Genomic DNA, 23,072 nt, shown 5'->3' with positions numbered 1-23,072 from the left:
GACAATTCTGAGCATGGCAGTTGCCGCTCAGGAACCTTCAGCCCTGGGACCCCTGACATCACCCACAGCAGAGTGAGTGTCTTTCCCGGCCCGACAGATACGAAGACCACCGGATGTGACATTTCAAGCTTCATATTGCACCACGTACTTGGAGCAGGAAGCTTTGGAAAGGTAAGCTCTCATTTACTCACCTACAACTAGGATTTGGAGCTCCCCCACAAAACAAATTCCCCTCCGACAACCAGCCAATATGTACCAACCTTGTAAAATTGCTACCGCTACTGGTAGAACAAACTATCACCTGCTGCCCTCTGAAATCGCACTCCCTGGTGTCCTCTGCTGTTTTATTACAATGTTAAAATATTTACATAGTTGATGAGGTTGGAAAAAATGACAGCATGGCCCTATACAATGGCTGCAGCAGGTGGAAGTCATTTGGAACACAAATGGGGATAGGTCTCACTGCCAGAGATATAAGAAGACTGGTTGTCATTGAACCCAACAGCCTTCACCTAAAATTCATTCCGTTTCAAAGTCAATGCTAGTTCTACCCTGCCCCAGCCCTGAACACCTTTTCTTTCCCTGACACACCACTAACTTTTGTCTTCTCTCTCATTCAGGTTGTTCTGGCGACCCACCGGAGGAGCCAGCAGAAGGTGGCCATCAAGTCTGTCATCAAGACCCACGATGATTACGAAATCCAAACAGAGCGGTATGTGCTGGAGATAGCGGCTGGGTGCCCATTTCTTTCCCAGCTCTACGCCTCTTTCCAGACACGCTTCTCCGCCTGTTTCGTGATGGAGTATGTCTGCGGATTCATTCTATAGAAATTCCATCCATGTGTATTACTGAAAGGAATCCGAGTTCCGGGTCTGGGCAGACAATGTTATTCAGCCTCCATTGTAATAGCTGATCCCCCAGTGTTGTCAGCACCCAGAAGCTGCACCCCTTCATTATGCGTCCATATTCCCCTGGGAGGCTGAGAACTGCCCTCTCTCCTGGACACATTGTAACGCCTACTTAGGTACTGAGGGCGTGGATCACAACTGCGGAGGCTTCTCAGGCAAGAGTCCCTGGCGTCACTCTCAATCTTAGCGGAGAGTTAGGGACTAGAGCATCATAGCCACACTTAAAGTAATGTCATTGCTTTCAGGCAGGATATTACTTCATACCGTGCCCCCAAATTATCCGTAAATAATATATGAGCAGCAACTAATGGAACAAAGCTTTAGTAACTATAACTAGAAATCAGCAACTCAGTCAATATGGAGTAAGTAATTCAGCTTGTAATTGAGGTACACATCATATGCAGTTGCAGATTCAGTCCAAGTATATATTTGCATATGCAACACAGAAGGGAGCCAGTTTGCCCCAAGGTACTTGCGGTTTTATGATCAAGCAGGAGTACGGTTAGGTTGCAGAATGGTCGCAGGTGAAGAATCCGGGTCCAGTATAGTGCTGAGAGAGAGCGTTCCGGCAAAGGTTCCAGGAGATAACAGGCGTTCTGACCTCAATAGTGGAACGCCATGTTATCTCAGCTGGGGCTTTAAATATGGCCAGGAAGTGGGAGGAGCGCTGGTCGGAGCAACTTCCGCGTTCCAGCGTGGAACGCAGCCTGCGCTATCAGAGGCCGGAAGACGAGTGTCTTCCGTGTTCCAGCGTTGAACGCAGCCTGCGCTGTCAGAGGCCGGAAGACGAGTGTCTTCAGCGTTCCAGCGTGGAACGCAAAGCGGCCGTCCTGGGGAGCGGTGGAGCTGTAACGGAACCGCGACCCCTATGTGGAGGACGACGGTTGCCGTTACACACATGTAGGGAGAGGAGTGCTTCCCAAAGTCAGGGGAATTCCCATCTTAGGCTGGCCGAATCCTGCAGAAATTCAACCAGTGTGTGGCCCCATCTGCACCCCTCCCTTCCATCAAAGTCCATTGTTCAACTTTTGTGGAAGGAGCTAGACCTGAAATTATTGGCTGAACAGTGAGTGAAGTCCATCATCTGCAGTCACTGTAGGGGATCCCCTCATCCATGCTGTCACAATATAAAGTGGGGAATTCCCCTCCTCCATGCTGTCACAATATAAAGTGGGGGTTCCCCTCCTCCATGTTGTCACAATATAAAGTGGGGGTTCCCCTCCTCCATGTTTTCACAATACAAAGTGGGGGGTTCCCCTCCTCCATGTTGTCACAATATAAATTGGGGGTTCCCCTCCTCCATGCTGTCACAATACAAAGTTGGGGGTTTCCCTTCTTCATGGTGTCACAATACAAAGTGGGGGGTTCCCCTCCTTTATCCTATAACAATACAAAGTGGGGGGTTCCCCTCCCCATGGTGTCACAATATATAGTGGGGGGTTTCCCTCCTCCATGCTGTCACAATATAAAGTGGGGGTTCCCCTCCTCCATGCTGTCACAATACAAAGTGGGGGGTTCCCCTCCCATGGTGTCACAATATAAATTGGGGGTTCCCCTCCCCCATGGTGTCACAATATATAGTGGGGGGTTCCCCTCGTCCATGTTGTCACGATACAAAGTGGGGGGTTCCCCTCGTCCATGTTGTCACGATACAAAGTGGGGGGTTCCCCTCGTCCATGGTGTCACAATATATAGTGGGGGGTCCCCCTCCTCCATGCTGTCAGTGTGGACGGGGAGGTGGAGACGTCAGAGAAGATCTCGCAGTGTATGGCTGGCTACAGACAGATGTCACTGGAAGATTTGTCCCCATCAGAAGATTTCCCTCATCTCCGCCATTCATGACAACTCTAAGATGTTGGATTTCCTGTCACGTCTGTCTCAGTGATGGTGTCACCAGGACAAAGAGAGGGACAAATCTCCCCACAGGAGACACACACACCAGTAAAGCCATCAGGGAGTCCATACTCATCCTGAGGACAATGGAGACAGCAGATTGTTAGGCCTGTAACCAATGATATGTCAACACAAGAAAACCTACTTACAATTCTAGAGCAGTGACATCCTGTGTAGAGTATGCTTGCACATGATTGGATGATTGAAGTGAATGGCACCCCAAACACGGTCAACAAGACATGCATTTTTGTGTGTGTAAATAAAAGTGACATACCGCAAAAGTGGGTGACTATGAACGCATGCCGCTTGTGTGGGAGGAGTCAGATAGTAGGGCCCCCATATCCATCAGGCCCGGAATGTGAGGCAAAAGACCTGAACAGTCTCCCAACCACCTCCCGTCTGCTGAATGTAGTGAAGCGGCTGGACGGGAGCCTTCTGGCAGCGGGTGGGCATTTTAAAACGTCCCCCGTGCCTGCGCCTGCTCGCCCCCTGGAGCGCATAAGCGGGAAACTGCCAAAATTTGAAACAGTCAGCAATGGCTGTTTACATACAAGCGGTCCGGCATCTGTAAAGACGCCCAATGGCTTGTATGAGGTACCTTTCTGTGTGGCTCCCCCTCTCCGCTCCTACACAAGCATAGTGTGAATGAGTCGGACCAGGAACTGTGGACCCCTTTCACACGGGCCTCCTGTCAGTTTTTGACCCGTGATTACATGGATCAAAAACAGACAGTCATGTACCCCTATCCAGAGGTAAGGAGATCTGTGTCTGTTGACATCTGCTTATACCTGTTCCGGTTTGTTGGACCAAACACAATACATTCGTGTGCAGGGTATACATACGTGTCCAGGTCTGAATGTGGGCGAATATAGGCAAACACTGATAGGGATTACATGGGTTCTTTTTCCCTCCGTCACAAGATGAAGGAAAACATGGAATGGACACGGATGTCACATATGTACCACAAACGCCTATATTGATTACATGGATCCATTTCTTCTCCATCAGAAAATGACGGATAACAGGGCATGAACATGGATGTCACATATGTTACACGAATGCCTATATTGATTACATGGGTCCATTTCTCCTCCGTCACAAGATGAAGGATAACATGGTACAGACATGGATATCACATACTGTATGTGACACGAACGCCTACAGTGATTACAAGTCTATTTCTCACCGTCACAAGATGACAGATAACATGGAATGGACACGGATTGTCATATATGTGACACAAGCGCCTATATTGATACATGGGTCTATTTCTCTTCTATCAGAAGATAAAGAATAACATGCGATGGACACGGATGTCCCATATGTGAGACGAATGCCTATATTGATTACATGGGTCCATTTCTCCTGTCATAAGATGACAGATAACATGGAATGGACATGGATTTCACATGCAGAGATTACATGGATATGTTTTCCTCTGTCACAAGATGAATGAAAACACGGAATGGACATGGAAGTCACATACAGGACACGGACACCTATAGAGATTACATAGCTCTGTTTTTCCACCTATACAAGATGAAGGAAAACACGGAATGTACACGGATGTCAGATACAGGACACGGACACCTATAGAGATTACATGGGTTTGTTTTTGCTCATCACAAAATGAAGGAAAACAGGAATGTACACAGATGTCACATACAGGACACGGGCACCTATAGAGATTACATGGCTGTTTTTCCTCCGTCACAAGATGAAGGAAAACACGGAACGGACACGGATGTCACATACAGGACACAGACACCTATGTAGATTACATAGCTGCTTTTTCACCTATGCAAGATGAAGGAAAACACTGAATGTACACGGATGTCACATACAGGACACGGACACGGACACCTATAGAGATTACATGGGTTTGTTTTTGCTCATCACAAGATGAAGGAAAACACAGAATGTACACGGATGTCACATACAGGACACGGACACCTATAGAGATTACATGGCTGTTTTTCCTCCGTTACAAGATGAAGGAAAACACGGAATAGACACGGATGTCACATACAGGACACGGATACCTATAGAGATTACATGGCTGTTTTTTCTCTGTCACAAGATGAAGGAAAACACAGAATGTACACGGATGTCACATACAGGACACGGACACCTATATAGATGACATGGCTATTTTTCCACCTATACAAGATGAAGGAAAACATGGCTGTGACGTTTTTGTTGTGATGTGACTCGGCAGGGGATTAGTCTATGATCTCCAACACATGTGTGCTATTATTCTCCTGACTATAAAGAATCATTCCTAGAACAATGGCATGGCATCCACATTACTGCACGCTCCCTCCAGGGTGACGGACTCTGCCCCGGTGTTATGGCGGCGGAAGTATTCTACGGCTACACGTAGTACGCGGCGCGATCACATTGTGCGCGGAGTGATCCACCTCTACGCGCACACAGGCCTATTTCCCGGCGGAAGGATTCACACGCGCGGCGTGGGGAGGGTTTAAAGGAGGAAGGAAGCCATTTTGGACCTTCGACTAAGGAAAAACGCGAGGCTAGAAAATATACATTACATATGTCCAAGAGTGGTAATACGATATATTTACGCAGATAAAAACAGCATTAAGAGACGAAAGAAGAAAAGAATACGGCGGCGTCGACGATTTGGAAGAACGCTCCGCAGGGTGCGTGTGGTGATATGCGGGTCGGGAAGGGGGAGAGATGGCGGGGAGCGGGTGGGGTGAACGATCAGATATTGAAGGGGGAGATGCAAGCTTTGTGGTGGTGATGGAGGGTAAGTGTCAGGACGAGGAGGGGAAGGTGCGGGCGGTGTCCGGCGTATAGTTGGTAGGCCTCGGGAGGTTACGCACTATGCCCGGTATTGTGGCCTCCAACCTCCCTGGGCCTCCCCCCTGGATTCCTGTGTACTATAGAACTGGGGTTTGTGCTTTGCTGTATGTTCGGTATCGTCTGACGTGTAATTAAGTCATGGCTGGCATTTTGCGGCCTATTACGTCATAGAGAAGGCCTGAGAGCGCAGAGCGGCTGCTCTGTCTACATGGCAGGTCCGTCTGTCTTCCCGGATACTCTACGGCCTTGTTTATAGTGCTACGGAGGCTGCTGTACGGTGGGTGGAAATTGGACTTTGTCCTACTAGAGCCTTTACATAGACGATCCACCCTTTGAAAAAGAAATGCACCCACATTGATAGGAGGGAATCTGCATTTAGGATTTTTTTTACATTGAAGCCTGCAGAGCTGTGCGTCACAGATGCAAAACACGGCCCCCTGCATTGTTTACTTCCCAGTCTCTATGGAGGCACTGAACTACTGTTCTGGGTCAGGAGGAAGTAAACAATGGACTACGGGTGTGATGATATCATGGCACTTGGGATCCATTAAGATCGACAAGTTTCTTTGCTGCAGTGGAAGATGGGATTAGTAGTCTTTCCATTCACGGATCCCTGTGAATAGATGACATGGCTGTGTCGGCTGACTGAAGGCTGTGAGTAGCAACCTGTGATTCTGGTTAGTGGGGGGAACAGCTAGGCCCCTTTTTCACGGGCTGATCAGCAGAGAATATGTACACTGATCCTCTTCTGATCACAGCAGTCCGAAGTGGATGCCACTGCTGTGACATCCGTGTCCAGTTTTTTTTTTTCCCCTCCATTGCAAAAAAACTGCATTTACCGCACCCAGTCTGTCTGTCCATGGGGAATCGCATGTGAACTGACGTGTCCGTTTACATCAGATTATGTCCGGCGACAGCGGATTTCTCTGCTCAGTTTGTTTTTCCGGAGTTGGTGGTAAACGTAAGACTGTCCCGATGTAGATTTACATAGTAATTCTGATCTCCTTGAAAAACTGCCAGGTGGACCTGATCGGACCGTCCTTGCCAAAGCGGCCTTACAGGTTGGGGAATGTGACCATGTTTTGCACCTTAAATATGGCTGTAGCATGGTTACAAAGGTGAACTGAGCAGTTAAGACAAGCTATTGTCTCCTGAGGCTCAGTTCACAAAGATTCAACACAGAGGTATGGATATATTTTCAGATGTTACTGTTTTTGTTCTAAACTGATTGACAATTTTTAGAAAACAAGGTTCCTTATCTTGGTGTGTGACCTTTGTGAATTGATCCTCTCAGGGCTCATTCAGATGGGTGAATAGACAGCTGTTTTCCGTTGCAGCTGAATAGCAGTACTCTGCTGTTCTCATACAAAGTGGACAATTAGCTGTGTGGCCAGACCAGGACACAGTGTCTGCATTCAGAGCCGCGCAGACTCTAATAGCTTGTAATTGCTGCTGTAAGAGGTTATATGTGAACAGCAGCAGCGTTGGTTATTGATTTTGCATAGGTCACAAATTTGGTTAGGGTGATTCACACAAGGCCCGTGCACAGGGCTAGCTTCATACTCATCTGATTAAGGCTGGTGTAGACCTGGGCGCGATTGTGTGCAGTTGCCGCGTGACCCCATTGATTTTAATGGGGGTTACATCCGCACGACAATCGCAGAAAAAAAAAGTACATGTACCTGTTCGGTTGCACGGGAGGAATTGCGGCAGGAAACTGCGTGATCTGCCCGGCACGACTGGGATGCCTTTCGAAAATGCCACCGCCAGCATGAACTGTGTTGGTGGGCGTTTCCGTGACCGTGCGGTTTCGTGCACGATTGCCACACGGTCACAAATTGCCATAGTGTGAACCTGGCCTGAGCCCTTAAAGGAGAACTATGGGGTCAGGGCTTTTCCCCATAGTTCTCTGGGTAACGGGAGGACACAAACTAGCGTCCTCCCGTTACCCTAAGCTCAGTATACTGCGAGCTATAGCTCGCGGTATACTGAGACGCCGGAGCGGATCCCGACATCGATTCACAAGATGAAGGAAAACACGGAATAGACACGGATGTCACATACAGGACACGGATACCTATAGAGATTACATGGATGTTTTTTCTCTGTCACAAGATGAAGGAAAACACAGAATGTACACGGATGTCACATACAGGACACGGACACCTATATAGATGACATGGCTATTTTTCCACCTATACAAGATGAAGGAAAACATGGCTGTGACGTTTTTGTTGTGATGTGACTCGGCAGGGGATTAGTCTATGATCTCCAACACATGTGTGCTATTATTCTCCTGACTATAAAGAATCATTCCTAGAACAATGGCATGGCATCCACATTACTGCACGCTCCCTCCAGGGTGACGGACTCTGCCCCGGTGTTATGGCGGCGGAAGTATTCTACGGCTACACGTAGTACGCGGCGCGATCACATTGTGCGCGGAGTGATCCACCTCTACGCGCACACAGGCCTATTTCCCGGCGGAAGGATTCACACGCGCGGCGTGGGGAGGGTTTAAAGGAGGAAGGAAGCCATTTTGGACCTTCGACTAAGGAAAAACGCGAGGCTAGAAAATATACATTACATATGTCCAAGAGTGGTAATACGATATATTTACGCAGATAAAAACAGCATTAAGAGACGAAAGAAGAAAAGAATACGGCGGCGTCGACGATTTGGAAGAACGCTCCGCAGGGTGCGTGTGGTGATATGCGGGTCGGGAAGGGGGAGAGATGGCGGGGAGCGGGTGGGGTGAACGATCAGATATTGAAGGGGGAGATGCAAGCTTTGTGGTGGTGATGGAGGGTAAGTGTCAGGACGAGGAGGGGAAGGTGCGGGCGGTGTCCGGCGTATAGTTGGTAGGCCTCGGGAGGTTACGCACTATGCCCGGTATTGTGGCCTCCAACCTCCCTGGGCCTCCCCCCTGGATTCCTGTGTACTATAGAACTGGGGTTTGTGCTTTGCTGTATGTTCGGTATCGTCTGACGTGTAATTAAGTCATGGCTGGCATTTTGCGGCCTATTACGTCATAGAGAAGGCCTGAGAGCGCAGAGCGGCTGCTCTGTCTACATGGCAGGTCCGTCTGTCTTCCCGGATACTCTACGGCCTTGTTTATAGTGCTACGGAGGCTGCTGTACGGTGGGTGGAAATTGGACTTTGTCCTACTAGAGCCTTTACATAGACGATCCACCCTTTGAAAAAGAAATGCACCCACATTGATAGGAGGGAATCTGCATTTAGGATTTTTTTTACATTGAAGCCTGCAGAGCTGTGCGTCACAGATGCAAAACACGGCCCCCTGCATTGTTTACTTCCCAGTCTCTATGGAGGCACTGAACTACTGTTCTGGGTCAGGAGGAAGTAAACAATGGACTACGGGTGTGATGATATCATGGCACTTGGGATCCATTAAGATCGACAAGTTTCTTTGCTGCAGTGGAAGATGGGATTAGTAGTCTTTCCATTCACGGATCCCTGTGAATAGATGACATGGCTGTGTCGGCTGACTGAAGGCTGTGAGTAGCAACCTGTGATTCTGGTTAGTGGGGGGAACAGCTAGGCCCCTTTTTCACGGGCTGATCAGCAGAGAATATGTACACTGATCCTCTTCTGATCACAGCAGTCCGAAGTGGATGCCACTGCTGTGACATCCGTGTCCAGTTTTTTTTTTTCCCCTCCATTGCAAAAAAACTGCATTTACCGCACCCAGTCTGTCTGTCCATGGGGAATCGCATGTGAACTGACGTGTCCGTTTACATCAGATTATGTCCGGCGACAGCGGATTTCTCTGCTCAGTTTGTTTTTCCGGAGTTGGTGGTAAACGTAAGACTGTCCCGATGTAGATTTACATAGTAATTCTGATCTCCTTGAAAAACTGCCAGGTGGACCTGATCGGACCGTCCTTGCCAAAGCGGCCTTACAGGTTGGGGAATGTGACCATGTTTTGCACCTTAAATATGGCTGTAGCATGGTTACAAAGGTGAACTGAGCAGTTAAGACAAGCTATTGTCTCCTGAGGCTCAGTTCACAAAGATTCAACACAGAGGTATGGATATATTTTCAGATGTTACTGTTTTTGTTCTAAACTGATTGACAATTTTTAGAAAACAAGGTTCCTTATCTTGGTGTGTGACCTTTGTGAATTGATCCTCTCAGGGCTCATTCAGATGGGTGAATAGACAGCTGTTTTCCGTTGCAGCTGAATAGCAGTACTCTGCTGTTCTCATACAAAGTGGACAATTAGCTGTGTGGCCAGACCAGGACACAGTGTCTGCATTCAGAGCCGCGCAGACTCTAATAGCTTGTAATTGCTGCTGTAAGAGGTTATATGTGAACAGCAGCAGCGTTGGTTATTGATTTTGCATAGGTCACAAATTTGGTTAGGGTGATTCACACAAGGCCCGTGCACAGGGCTAGCTTCATACTCATCTGATTAAGGCTGGTGTAGACTTGGGCGCGATTGTGTGCAGTTGCCGCGTGACCCCATTGATTTTAATGGGGGTTGCATCCGCACGACAATCGCAGAAAAAAAAAGTACATGTACCTGTTCGGTTGCACGGGAGGAATTGCGGCAGGAAACTGCGTGATCTGCCCGGCACGACTGGGATGCCTTTCGAAAATGCCACCGCCAGCATGAACTGTGTTGGTGGGCGTTTCCGTGACCGTGCGGTTTCGTGCACGATTGCCACACGGTCACAAATTGCCATAGTGTGAACCTGGCCTGAGCCCTTAAAGGAGAACTATGGGGTCAGGGCTTTTCCCCATAGTTCTCTGGGTAACGGGAGGACACAAACTAGCGTCCTCCCGTTACCCTAAGCTCAGTATACTGCGAGCTATAGCTCGCGGTATACTGAGACGCCGGAGCGGATCCCGACATCGATGTCGAGATACGCCCAGCTGCGTGAGTGACAGCTGGCTCTGCCTATCTAAAGGCAGAGCCAGCTGTACCCTCCCCCGTCCGTTCCGCCAGTCAGCTCTGGCGGGGAGGGGGGAATCCAGCCCCTCCCCTGTTACGTGGATCGAGAGGTGAGCAAACGCCGGTATATGTTCGCTCACCTCCCGATCTACTAAGCCGACCTGTGACAGTCTCATTGTCACAGGTCGGCTAGAACTATGAGGTGAGTGAAAAGCACTCACCTCATAGTTCTCCTTTTAACCAACCAGGGTTATATGGAAGCATTGGGTTCCTCCAGGAGGTGCTAGATGTTCCTTTAGCAGTTTCTGCCCCTCCCAATATGTAACCACTGACACCAGTGATCGTTTTAGCTATCTGCTGACATTCTTCCCAATGACTATAAATCCAAGAAGGCCCATCTTTACTGGCCCCTTACACACGGCTGAAGGACTGCCAGGAGCCAGGTAGCCAATGCTTCCTAAAAATTACAGCTGGTGCCTAACTTTTGAGATTTCTTTCTAGTTGTCAGTGAAGCTGGCTGCAAAAAAAAAAAATTCGGCTGACTCCTGAATTTAACAGACTGGCTCCTATATTCATATTAATTTGTCCAACCCTCTACTTGTATAAGAAGGCTCTTCTCTACTCGATACCAGTGTAAGGGAGCAGTCTGTTGACCACCAAAGAAGTCCCTTCTCTGACCACCAGTATAGGTGGGCATGTATCCACCTGCCATCAGTGTAAGTGGGCAGCTCTTCATTGGTTATGTTAGGGAATTCCACATTTTTCACTGTCGCCATTTATCGTCTGACCATTATTTATTTCAATATTACAGAAAATGTTGCGACAAGTAGAAAAATGTCATAACATTGGCAGTGCATGCTGCTACGTAATAGTGACAATGGGCCGTCTTTTCAACGATTTTCACTGCTGCTTTTCTGTTTTTTTTTCTTGTCTTTACTTCCTTCAGGGCCGGTCCACACCCTAGCATTGCTCCGTGCACTTTTGTATTGCCATTCATTTTCAATTGCACCCCAGTGTGTGTTGCAGCCTGGCACTATAACATGCGTTGTCACTGTGGGGATAAAAAGTTTTACTTTTCACTGCAAGGCAGCACAGGATTCTATTGCCCACCCGGAGGTGCATTGGGATGCATTGGAGTGAATGGCAGCACACCTAGCATGCAATATAGTGTGCTGTACCATTGTGGTTGATTTATGTTTCTCGGATGTTTTCCAAAAATGACCGTGTTCAAGCCACTTATTTTTGTTAGATTGATTTGGATGTAGTTTTGGTGCGTTGGTCAGGCTTTCAAAAGTAACTCATTGCTGTGCGTCACAATGTTTTTAGATATTTGGCTGCTTTGTAAATGATTGTTGAATGTGATGCTCTTCAAACTTGTTTACATGGCAAGATTAAAGAGGAACGTTACCCATATCTTTAAAATAACAAGGGCACCTTTAGAAAGATTTAGTAATGACAATGTACAGATACTTCTAGATTGCAGGCTTTTTATGTTTTGCATACCAGTCTTCTAGTCTTCTGACAGTGGCCATTTTGATTATGGGCAGGTTACTAGATCTCCCTTTACTTCCTGGAACGTTAGCACATAAGACTAGGACATGTGACCATGCACATCTCAGGGGAGGAAAATGCTTTTCCTGAGATCTCGTGAGCTTACAGATGAGATTTCCCAGCAATGATCTGCTGATGTAACCTTCCCAGGCTACATCATTTGAGCCAAAGTGGACCAGGAAGTGAATAAAAAGAAATTGTAGAATAAAAATGGTGGTTTAGTTAATTAAGATTTCAAATCAGCATTCAGAGCTGTATGCTGATGTGATTTTTAGTCAAACTAGGAAAAGATCCACTTTAAATCTTAAATGCATTCATGTACCTTAACTATGAACAAAAATGCATCTTATTTGTGTATCACTTGACTGTAGATCCTCAAATCATCTCTGAATTGGTACTGACACTGTACTTCCTTCTGGCTGGAAGGTGGCTACTTCTGTTCTCCATGTGTTGTAAAGTAGTCACCGCTGGAAGCTCGCTCCTTTGATGTGACTACAATCTAATGTTTAGATTACTAATTTGTATTGAGATTGTAGTCCATCACGACTACTTTACAACACATGATTTGAGGATCTACAGCTGAGTGATACACAAATAAGAGTCCAGTTTTGTTCAAGGTACTTGAATGCATTTCTAACCTATTGACCCTTAAATCTAGTGTCGCTTTGTAGATATTAACCCGAACTGATTTTTTATTTGCCAAAGCATTTCCTTTTTAATGTACTTTTCATATTTTCACCTTGGTGCTACTGATCTCTGCACCCACTTCCTGTTTACATGCTTGCACTGCAGCATGGCACTTTTAAAATGAACAGTCTTGCAATACGGCATTATCATGTTAAAGCTTGTATTTGACTTGCAGCTGACCTTCTGACTTGCTTCATGCGGGTTTTGCATCATCATAGACTTGTATGGAAATGTTGGTTTGAAGCAAACAAAAGCCTGTTGGCACCGGCCCCAATTAAGCTCAATAAATGACAATAGACTTATAAAAGAAAACTTCAAGGCACATCACATGTGTACATGCACCTATGTATGTAAAATTCCTATTCTGCACATAAAGTTGACCCCCATACTGCAAGCCTATGGGAAGCTTGTGCAGGCAGTAACAAAGAAAACGTTGGGATGTAACGGAGGGCATCACTGAGCGGTAAGTAGGCTTCTGTATAGTGGGGTTCTGGGTTAGGAATGGTGGGCCAGGAAAGTTTTAAGGAAAGTAGTCACCCAATAGGAAGTTCCTAATGGCTTGCATGTGCCTCATGTACATTAGTATCTTACAATTTTCTGTGTAAGTGCTGCTACACCATCTCCTTGTTGTGAATGATGAGGGTGCTGCCTGGCAGTTTTATACCACAGGATTTCCACCACTAGATGCCGAACAAAAACCTAATTAAGGGGGAAGGATCATTGGGGGGTTTTGCTGTAATATAAAGGAAAAGGATTTAATGTTTGATGTTGCCCAAAGATGTACACGGTGTGTTCAATGTCACCCAGGACAAATGGAAGCATTTTTTGGTAAGCTCTCATTATGATTAAATGTGAAATAATTAAGGATTCCAGGTACTGTAGTATGTTTAAAATGGGTGTATTTATATATGGATATTATTTATAAAGTCTGTCCAACAGAATGGTTTATATAGTTTTGTCTGATGCTGCTGTAGACAAGTTTAACGGGTAAGGCTGATACCTGCTGGATGACCATGCAGGTGGGCAGCCATCCTTTTTTCCTGGAGGTAAGCTGGATAAACGCCACTCTTTGCTTGCCTCACTCCATTCACATAAACACTTGGTTGTGCCTTTAGGTTTGTCAGCACTGGCTGTAACAAGTGCCGAGGTTGGTATGATCATACATGCATGGACTGCCACCCTCCTTTTCTATTAGCTAGTCTTAACGGTTCAACTTTTAACATGTTTGATGGCATTACTCCGGGCCTGTTTATTTACATTGCATGTCAGACATTAGCAAAGTACTGTGCATTTGTTGACAAGTCTTTTATATACTGTATGAAGATTTGACTAGGTAAGGTCACTAAACATTGGCTTAATCTGTACTGTGATTGTGCTGATTTGAAAAATGTTCCGGAGGGCTTGGCAGCGAAAGGGTTAAAAGGAAATTGTACTGCTTTGCTTCAACTTTTAATAAGTTTTTGAATTATTATACAGAATTTATATAGCGCCAACAGTTTGCGCAACGCTTTACAATATAAGGAAGACATTACAATACAATTTAAGACAAGATGCTAAGGAGGGCCCTGCCCATGAGGGCTTACTAGCTAAATGGGAGGGACAAGTGATACATGAATGATCTTTTGCTTGCCTATATAGTGTTAGAGAGAATTCTTTTTATTTTCAAATAAAAATGTAATATTGTGCATATAAAGAGCATTCAGGGGTTTTTCTAAAAGCAGCTGAAATCCTATTCTTTTGAACAGTCTGATTGAAATGTGCTACTGAGCTGTCTGAAGGAAAGGGCGATAGGTCACTGCTCTAAAGTGTGTGCAAATTTCAGCTTAATCAAAAGATAACAAAAATCTGAAGTGAATCTAAACCACAAAACAGATGTATATTGCCGCTTACCAGCCCCTCAAACCTGACCATTATTTTTCTAAATCGGGCATTTTCTTTTTTTTTCTTTAACCTGATGATCCCACTAATCCTTTCTGTCCTAGGGTGACAATGTTCACTGTACTGTATAGCCCGAAAGGCAGTAATAATGGCTTGTTAGGGCCCCAAAGGTTTTCTGTAGTTCAAGATGGAAGCATTGCTAACTGATAAGTCAACAGAGGCGGAGAGCACATGATAACTTGCGTGTTTTCTAGCAGGCTCAACAGGTATTTGTATTATCAAGCAGTTATAGCAAAAATCTTTGGTTTATTCAACAGACCAAAAGGCAAATAAGAGAAGTCCATTGTTGTGGTCTGCATATACTTTTAAGTGAAGATTTGGTATGTTCTAGGGAACATTTAAAATCACTAGTTGTGCCCTGAGAAATCTACTTTCTTTGAATTCAACCTAAAAATAGCAGTGCAGTTAGGGTATGAGTGATTTGGCCTACAGCTTTATAGTTGTGTATCTGAGGTTGTTTTTATTCTTTAGGTTTTACATATTTAATAACAAGACTATAGACTTGCCATAAGTGAAGGTTCACAAGTTAATCATATTCTATAAAACATTTCAAAACCCATCTTGAAAGAATCGGGTACTGCGGCCTCTGACTGCCAATCGTAAGAGATTCTGAATGAGATTTGGTATTGGTACTATGATACTCGCAGTTCTTGCTGGAGGCTCTGACCTGAGGAAGCAGAACTCTGCCTCTACCAAGATGGCCACCTCTACACAGTGCAGAACAAGGCATGGTATGTCATTAATGTAGGAATGCCCAGCTGCAAGGAGAACAGACCAAGCTGATGACAAGTTCTTTGCCCTGTCTTTTTTTGGATGTTGCTTGCAGAGTTCAGTGTCCCATTGAGATGTCCAATAAACATGTGAATGGTACAGTGCTTGCCTCCTGTTAACGGCAAGGGAAAATACAAGAAACTCTCCATATTTTGTTTTTTCTACTTAAGGATAATTTACAGGTTTGTAACTATTTGCTAATCAATATTTTTTTCTTCTAGGTTGCAATCGTTGAACAAAAGTGAATTTCATCCATGTCCGAGGGCTTTTTTTATAAAGTTGATTTGGTGCATCAGAACAAGTGATTTCATAGTTCAAAGACTTTAAGAAGAACAAGCACTTGTTTTAAGTTGCATTAAGGACTCATTTATTGAGCAAGACATTATCTCTTCATTTGAAGAGTCCTATAAACTATTAGTCTCTGTACTGACTTTCAGAGCTTGTGAAGCTGAAAGAAACTTACTAAGGGACACTATTAAAAATACAAAACAAAATGAGCACCACGAGAACAGAGAACCCTGTTTTAATGGGTCTGTCCAGTCAGAATGGGCAGTTGAGGGGCCCAGTAAAACAAAGTCAAGGGCCTGGAAATGGGGGAACACCCACACTGCAAATAAACCAGCTGAAAAATGCCAGCACAATCAATAATGGAAGTCAGCAGCAAGCACAGAGTATGGGCAGTGGTATTAAGTAAGTATACTAGTTATTTATTTTTCCTTGAGTGGCTATTTCACTGAGTTTTTTTTTTTTTCTAACCCCAAGAACAAATGTATTATATTGCAGTTTAACAATCCTCTAATGATTTATACTTACTGTTAATGCAATGATCAGATCTGAAGAGACCTCCAATTGCATGCTGCGGTTTCTTTTATTCTCAGTTTTATTGACCATAAGGAAACATTATATATGAGATTTAAGTCTCAACATCATGCTGGTGACATCTCGCATACCATTAAAAAGAATGAAAAATAAAATTTAAAGTTATATCAAAGTCAAAAGGATTTTAAGCCATTTCACTTGACATCGCTTACAATAGATGCTGCCCCTTGATGATTAAATATTTTCCCTGGCAGGATCAGCTGGTCCCGTGAGCACTGGTGCTGACTTCCTGTTTTAGAGTGAATACTTTCTCAAGCAGAGTGCTATGCAGTCACCCTTGTGTGGGCTAGTAAGCTGTGTGAGTCTCCACATACACAGCAAATCAAGCTACTTTCCTCCCCCTGCCCCCTCTCCTAGTAGATGAACAGTTGACTTAGTCTGCTGTCTTTTGTGATCTTGTACTAGGCAGGAAGTTTAGGGAAGCTAAGCTGAGAGACTTGGAAGTAGCTGTTCAGAAACATGATGATTGTAAGTGTTTGGGTAAAAATGTAAAGCAATGCTTTGCTGGACTATGTATATTTGATCTGGATTCATTATTGAAAAAAGTTTGAGTTTAATACTATAACTAACTAAAAGCAGATGACATGTTACAGACAGGCCAATGTCCAATTCTGTCTCTCGGCACTTAGAGTGGTGAATGGAAGATTTCTCAGTATGCAGAGTTGAGGTTGTGTAGAGTATTGAATGTACCGTAGTGTATTCAGTGGAATTATGTAAAGTATAGAACATATGGTTCAGTATGTGGAGTGGTGAGTAGCATAGAACACATCCCTTAAACAAACAATATTGGTGACAATCCTGGTGTCCTGGACAAAACTTTTTAGGGACCGATCTTAAAATCTACGAGGAAGTGTCAGTATGTACTGTACAGGTGAAACTCGAATAATTAGAATATCGTGCAAAAGTTCATTTATTTCACTAATGCAACTTAAAAGGTGACACTAATATATGAGATAGACTCATTACATGCAAAGCAAGATAGTTCAAGCCGTGATTTGTCATAATTGTGATGATTATGGCTTACAGCTCATGAAAACCCAGATCCACAATTTCAGAAAATTTTTGGCAGTGTTGGCAGGTGTCAAGTCTTGCTGGAAAATGAAGTCAGCATCCACATAGAGCTCGTCTGTGGCAGAAAGCATGAAGTGCTCCAAAATCTCCTGGTAGACGGCTAAGTTGCATTAGTGAAATAAATGAACTTTTGCACGATATTCTAATTTTCCGAGTTTCACCTGTATTTCGCGCTCTATAAGCCGCTCCGGACGATGAGACGCAGGGCTTCTGTCACAGAAGCTGCAGTTAGTGAACGCTGAGACAGGTGGCGCTGTCTCAGTAATCACACAGAGCAGACGAAGAACGACTTTCTTCGTCTGCTCAAGGGGCTCTATGTTAAGCTCCTATGGGGGACCGTGACCACGAGGGGTCCCCGAAAACCCCGGCGGGGGCGGACACTATCGCTGCCGCCGCACAATGTGATACAAGTGATCAATTAGATCACTTGTATTAAACGAGCAGCGGCTCGCACTGTACATTCAGCTCTGCTTGTCAGGAGCAGGGCTGAATGTACATAAAAAACAACTCTTCCGAAACTGCATGTCCCGGGCGTCGGGTGATAGGTATTCGCTACATAAGACGTAGATATGTTTTTCCCCTCCTTTTTGGGGGGAAAAAAGTGCGTCTTATGGAGCGAAAAATACGGTATATTCCAAAGAAAAAAAAGGATCCATTGTCCACTAATCAGTTTGGCCTATTGTATGAAGTAAAACCACTTGCAGCTATGTGAACAATTGCTACCTGTGGATTTTCTAGGCTTATAGTTAAATGTGAGTGATCTGCAGGAGAGTTTGGGTTGCATGCTAAGCAATCTTATTTCCATTGGTCTGAGCTCCATACTTTTCCTCTAGCTTGTTGGTTCAGTTTTCCTGATACCTGGCTGGGGACAGATTTTGTGGACCTTCTAAAGCCCCCAGTCATTCTGTCAGCCTATTCCTCTTGCTTGCTCTGCACACAGTAGGTTTGGTAGTTATAGCATTGAGGCAGATGACTACCTTTTTATGTCCATGAAATAAAGGCCATGTGCTCCCCTAATGCTTTGGACCTATATCGAATTTGTACTTATGAGTCTTACCAACTCCTGCCACTACAATAAAGCTGAATTTCAAGCAGAAGAAAAAGGTAGTTGTAATGTGGAATTACAGTTGCAGATCTCTTGTTCCTGTACTCCATAAGATGAAAGAATAGTTTCTTTTTGCATTAAGAAGGCAACTATTTGCTGTGAAGAGGCACTGCAGTCGACTGGTTGCATCACTTCCCTCCTGTAGCTAATATCAGCACTGGTGTAGATACGAGTGCCCAGCACCGCCCACTTGTCCAAACCCCACCCACCTGCCTCTCTCCCTTTCTCTTCTCTGCAGGTGGATAACCCGAAGGACAAATGCGGCTTTTTTTTATTTTGTAGGCTCAAATGGTTTCCTGTCAGTGCTACTGTGTTGCCAGAATGTGCAGTGTCTGTAGCTGGCTGCTGCATATCAATCTAAGAAGCTTAAGAGTTCAGTCCAAGGCAGCAAAGTAGCAATCTGGCAGAAATAAGAGCAAATCTTCTACCACACTGCAACTAATCTCTAGAGAGGTAGAGAAAGGCAGGTTCTGCCAGATCATCATGCTGAGAAACTTTTGTTCCAGCCAGAACAAAGAGTGCAGAGCCTTCAGAAAGGAAAATAAGCAGCTGGATTTAATCACAAACTTTTTTTCATTATTGAATCAAGATCAATTGTATATGCATTGCCCAGCAAAGTATTACCATTTTTGCCCAACTACTTGGGCAGTATGTTGCTGAATAGCTGGCTCCATCTCTCTCAGCCTGGCTTCCCTGAACTTCCTATCTAGTACAAGGGACTGAGTAGACTCCCAGCCGCTGTCCATCTACTAGCTTGGAGACCATTGTTGGGATTGATGGCAGCTCTGTTGTAAGGGGTATCCCCAAGGGTCCACAAAACAGTCCCAACAAAGTGTAAAGGATGAGAGTGCCACAAGCTTGTAACAAGTCCATTAAAGTATTGATAAAAGTCAGAAGATAGCCAATGTGTCACAGGGGTTTAACTTCATCAGTGCTGAGAAACCAGATCTAAAATATGGATAGGGAGGATATAAAAACTGCAAACAAATGGCCAGCTATAAAGATATGGTATACTGGAACCCATGTGTGGGCCACTCTATAAATATGTCCGCATTTATTCAGCTATATAGTGTCCTATATTTATAGAAATAACAACGCAAGTTGAAGTAATCTGCATGACATATGACACCGTTGTAGTACAATTTTTAATCAAAATGAAAGGTGGTTTAAAATATTTTTTTACTTTACCCTGGAGGTCAGCTTTGAGCACTGCCATAATCCATAATCGGTCAATGTCCCTGTTCTGGGGTTCTGCAAGGTGTTTGGGATAGTACAGGCTCAGTGCCCAGAGGCCTTGGCAGGATTTGTGTTCCAGAACACTTATGAAATATTATAATTTGGGTTTTTTTGCAGTAATTTTTTATGCAAGGTTTTTTCAGAATACAGAGTAAGAAAGCAAACAATAAAGCGATACAATAAGTTAAACACTGGAAAATCACAAAACCTGTACCTGATACTCCTGAGCAATATTTGTCGTGTTAACCCAGGATAGAGGGCATACAGGTAGCGGAATAATGTGGCCAAATCAAGCTGCCACAGACCGAAGCATTGCTAGAACCAAACTGGGTGGGTTAGGGCAAGGAAAGGAGAAAGCAACAGGCCGAAAACTGATAGACTCAGAGACGTGTATATACACTAGAGGGGGAAGCACATAAGCACTTTCTGTCTGCCTCGAACCCACACTGCAAAACCTCCCTGATGGCAGTGAACTTTAGGTGCCCATACACGCTTCAATTTTTGTTTGGAAATCGTCCACGTATGGAAGAATGAAAGTCGAACAGTTGATGGGACACCCGATTTTTTTTGGGTTGTTTTTTGTACTACAATCCCATTCAAATTTTCTCAAAGGGATTAGTGGCGTTTTCGTAGGAAAAAAATTGCAGCAAGGTCACTGCACATGTGCAAACGAAACGCTGTTCGTAGATCGTCAAAATTTGTTGTTTGTATTCCTAACGAACGATAATCGATATTGGTCTGTGCATGATGGCCTATTTGAGATTGAATCGAACGAGGGTTCTTGGCAGCAACGAAAATTTCCAATGGAAAATCTTTAGGGGCCAAGCTTAGGCAGTGTCATCCTGGGCAGTAAGCTTTTCAAAAAACATAGTATGAGGCATCAGTTGGTAAAAAGTCTCCAAGAAAGCGTTTCTCAGCGCTAAAGATTTGTCGAAGCAATTTAAACTGCATGCTGGGGACACCAGCTGGCTTGTAGTTAAATGGGGCATATGAATATTTTTGGAGTCTGCCTCTGCTATATCATCTGGGGGTTGCTGTAATCGTATACTGTTATCGGTGCATGTAGTGTTATGTCTTGTAGTAATGCAATGCTTTCATATTTCATATGTTTGTTTATCTTTGTTACATGCATAGAAATTAAATGGAGGAAGAACCCTTTTACATATTGGCAAGACTGAAAAATGACCACTTGCTGGCATACTTTTTTATAAGATTATTTTGGTTTCCTGTTCTCGTAAAATGTCAGGTCCAGTCAAAAATCCTTATACCAGTCAATCCTTATACCAAAAATTGTCCTATCTTCAAGAAATGCCTTCCATGCTGGCTGAGCCTAATGTAGGGACACCGAGGAGGAAAAAATAGTTCATTTTCAGGTGCTTCCATTTAAGTCTGTCTGGCCAAAAATGCCTCATTCTGCTTCAAAAGTAGGTTGTGTACCTTTTTTGAGCTTCAGGTGTGGAGCTTAGATCTCCGAATACATTTCTATGTCAACGGGCACAATTTAAAAGTGTAAACATTTTGGTGGTTGAGCTTCAAGCTACAAAACGCTCAGATGTGAACCAACTCTTAAAGATTCATTGGTCATCCATTTTTCTGTTTGTTTTTGCATGAAAGGTGGTCAGTTCACAAACAAACCTATCAAGTTGAACAGTTTTTAAGTTTTATCCCTCTTCAGATGGCTCCCTTTTGTGTTCTCCAGTTGAACCACTAATATCACCAGCCTAAAGCTGTGCAATACTTTGTGAATTGTCGAAATACCTCTAAACTATAAACTTGTGTGGTAATTTTGTTTTGACAAAGAATTTGCATAAAATAAGCAAATTATGAAAATATTGAGCAGAAAATAGAACCTTTTATAGAGGTTTACTTCTGTACTTTTTAGGGACGTTAAAACATGTCCCTGCTTTTTTTGTCCCAACCCCTTTTCCAAAGATCCCACCCTCTCTCCTGCATATCCGTACCTACCTTGATCTGATGGGCGCAGTTCCTTTTACATTCCAGTGCCTCAGTGCTCCATCTGCTGGCTGAACCTGCACATTACTGCCCCATAGACTTGTACAGGTAGACTGATGTAGCCAGAAGTAGGTTTGCAGCGTGAATGTCACAGTGGAGCAGCAGCCCTCAGATCTTGGTAAGTATAGATCTGTTGAGGATGGGGTAGTTTAGGTCCTGGGAAGGGGGGCAAAAATAAGTGTACTTTATTCTTTTAATACTTTCAGGATGTTTTTAGGCCAGGCACAAGACATGCATGATCCTGTTCCTCTCTGGGTCTTTAGTAGTGTGCAGTTCTTAATACTCTGACGAGCAGCACTGACATGTCAGCATTTCTCTGTATCATTGTACATAATGCTGCTACTGTCCACCAATAAGGTGGTCAATTATTACTCCCACTGAACACCAATGTGTAGGGGGTAGTGGGTTAAATACGGTCACTGACCCCCATAGTGAAGGGGTTAAATAACTCTGCCATTAACCACCCATGCAAGGGAGTTAAATAGCACGAACACTGACCATTAATGTATGGAGTGGGGACAGAGGGATGGGTATTAGCAGTACTGCCACTGACACAAATCCTAGGGTTATTGTAGGCACTGACACCAATGCTGGGGGTTATTACTGCCGCTGATCCCATTGCTTGGAGATTGTGTCCACTGATACCAGTGCTGGGGGTTAATATTGATAAGGATGGGATATGTTTTACTTCCACTTTCTCTTCGGTGTGCATTTGATACATTTTAAATGCATATTTTGAATTCCCATACTTTTCTTTTTTTACAATTGGGGCCTGGAAGGTTTGAAATTTACTGGGCTTTGGTCTTGTGAAGGTTGAAAACCACTGTCAGATGGAAAAAGTGTAACAGATTCCTCCATCTACACTGAACTGTGCGGATGGAGGAATCACACACTGGATCATGCTTCATTATCTTGCTACTCTGCCCCGCTGGCTCTTAAAACACCTGAACAATGCCTGCATCCAATCAGATTATTCAGGTGCTTTGCGAGCCAGCTAGCAAGATGCTGAAGCTTGGCCCAGGGGGAGATTCCTCCATCCACACAGTTTAGCGTAGATGGAGGAATCTGTTGCACTTTTTCCATCTGACCACTTGGCTAAGGCAATTTAAGTTTGATTACTGGCTCTGTAACATGCAGTGCAAGGAGGGTATGGACCAACTAAGGGAAACGCTAAATAAAACAAGTGACTGAAAAATACAAATGAGTTATTGCTTATTAGCAGTATACATTATCTGTACAGCAAACATAATTGTAGACGAGGTTGTACCCACAC

The 23,072-nt window shown here is 44.4% G+C and overlaps 1 protein-coding gene across 2 annotated transcripts in view; it reads left to right on the top strand.

Annotated features, from left to right (window-relative positions):
- The first annotated feature begins 5,212 nt into the window (after positions 1-5,212).
- The window catches only part of DDX6 (DEAD-box helicase 6), a 37,762-nt gene continuing 19,902 nt past the window's right edge, over positions 5,213-23,072 (top strand). The window contains exons 1-2 of one of the 2 annotated variants that reach the window (XM_018575085.1): positions 5,213-5,464; positions 15,717-16,185. In XM_018575085.1, coding sequence (XP_018430587.1) covers positions 15,989-16,185 — 197 coding nt within the window. In that variant the 5' untranslated portion in view covers positions 5,213-5,464; positions 15,717-15,988. Of the gene's footprint in view, positions 5,465-8,077; positions 8,329-15,716; positions 16,186-23,072 lie in introns of those variants that run through there. The other variant, XM_018575084.1, reaches the window with a different exon arrangement.

The sequence above is a fragment of the Nanorana parkeri genome, unplaced genomic scaffold, assembly GCF_000935625.1.
Source record: "Nanorana parkeri isolate BGI_ZX_2015 unplaced genomic scaffold, ASM93562v1 scaffold3530, whole genome shotgun sequence".
Lineage (NCBI taxonomy): Eukaryota > Metazoa > Chordata > Amphibia > Anura > Dicroglossidae > Nanorana > Nanorana parkeri.
The sequence above is the reverse complement of the archived record's forward strand: the minus strand, read 5'-3'. Positions and strand labels throughout refer to the sequence as shown.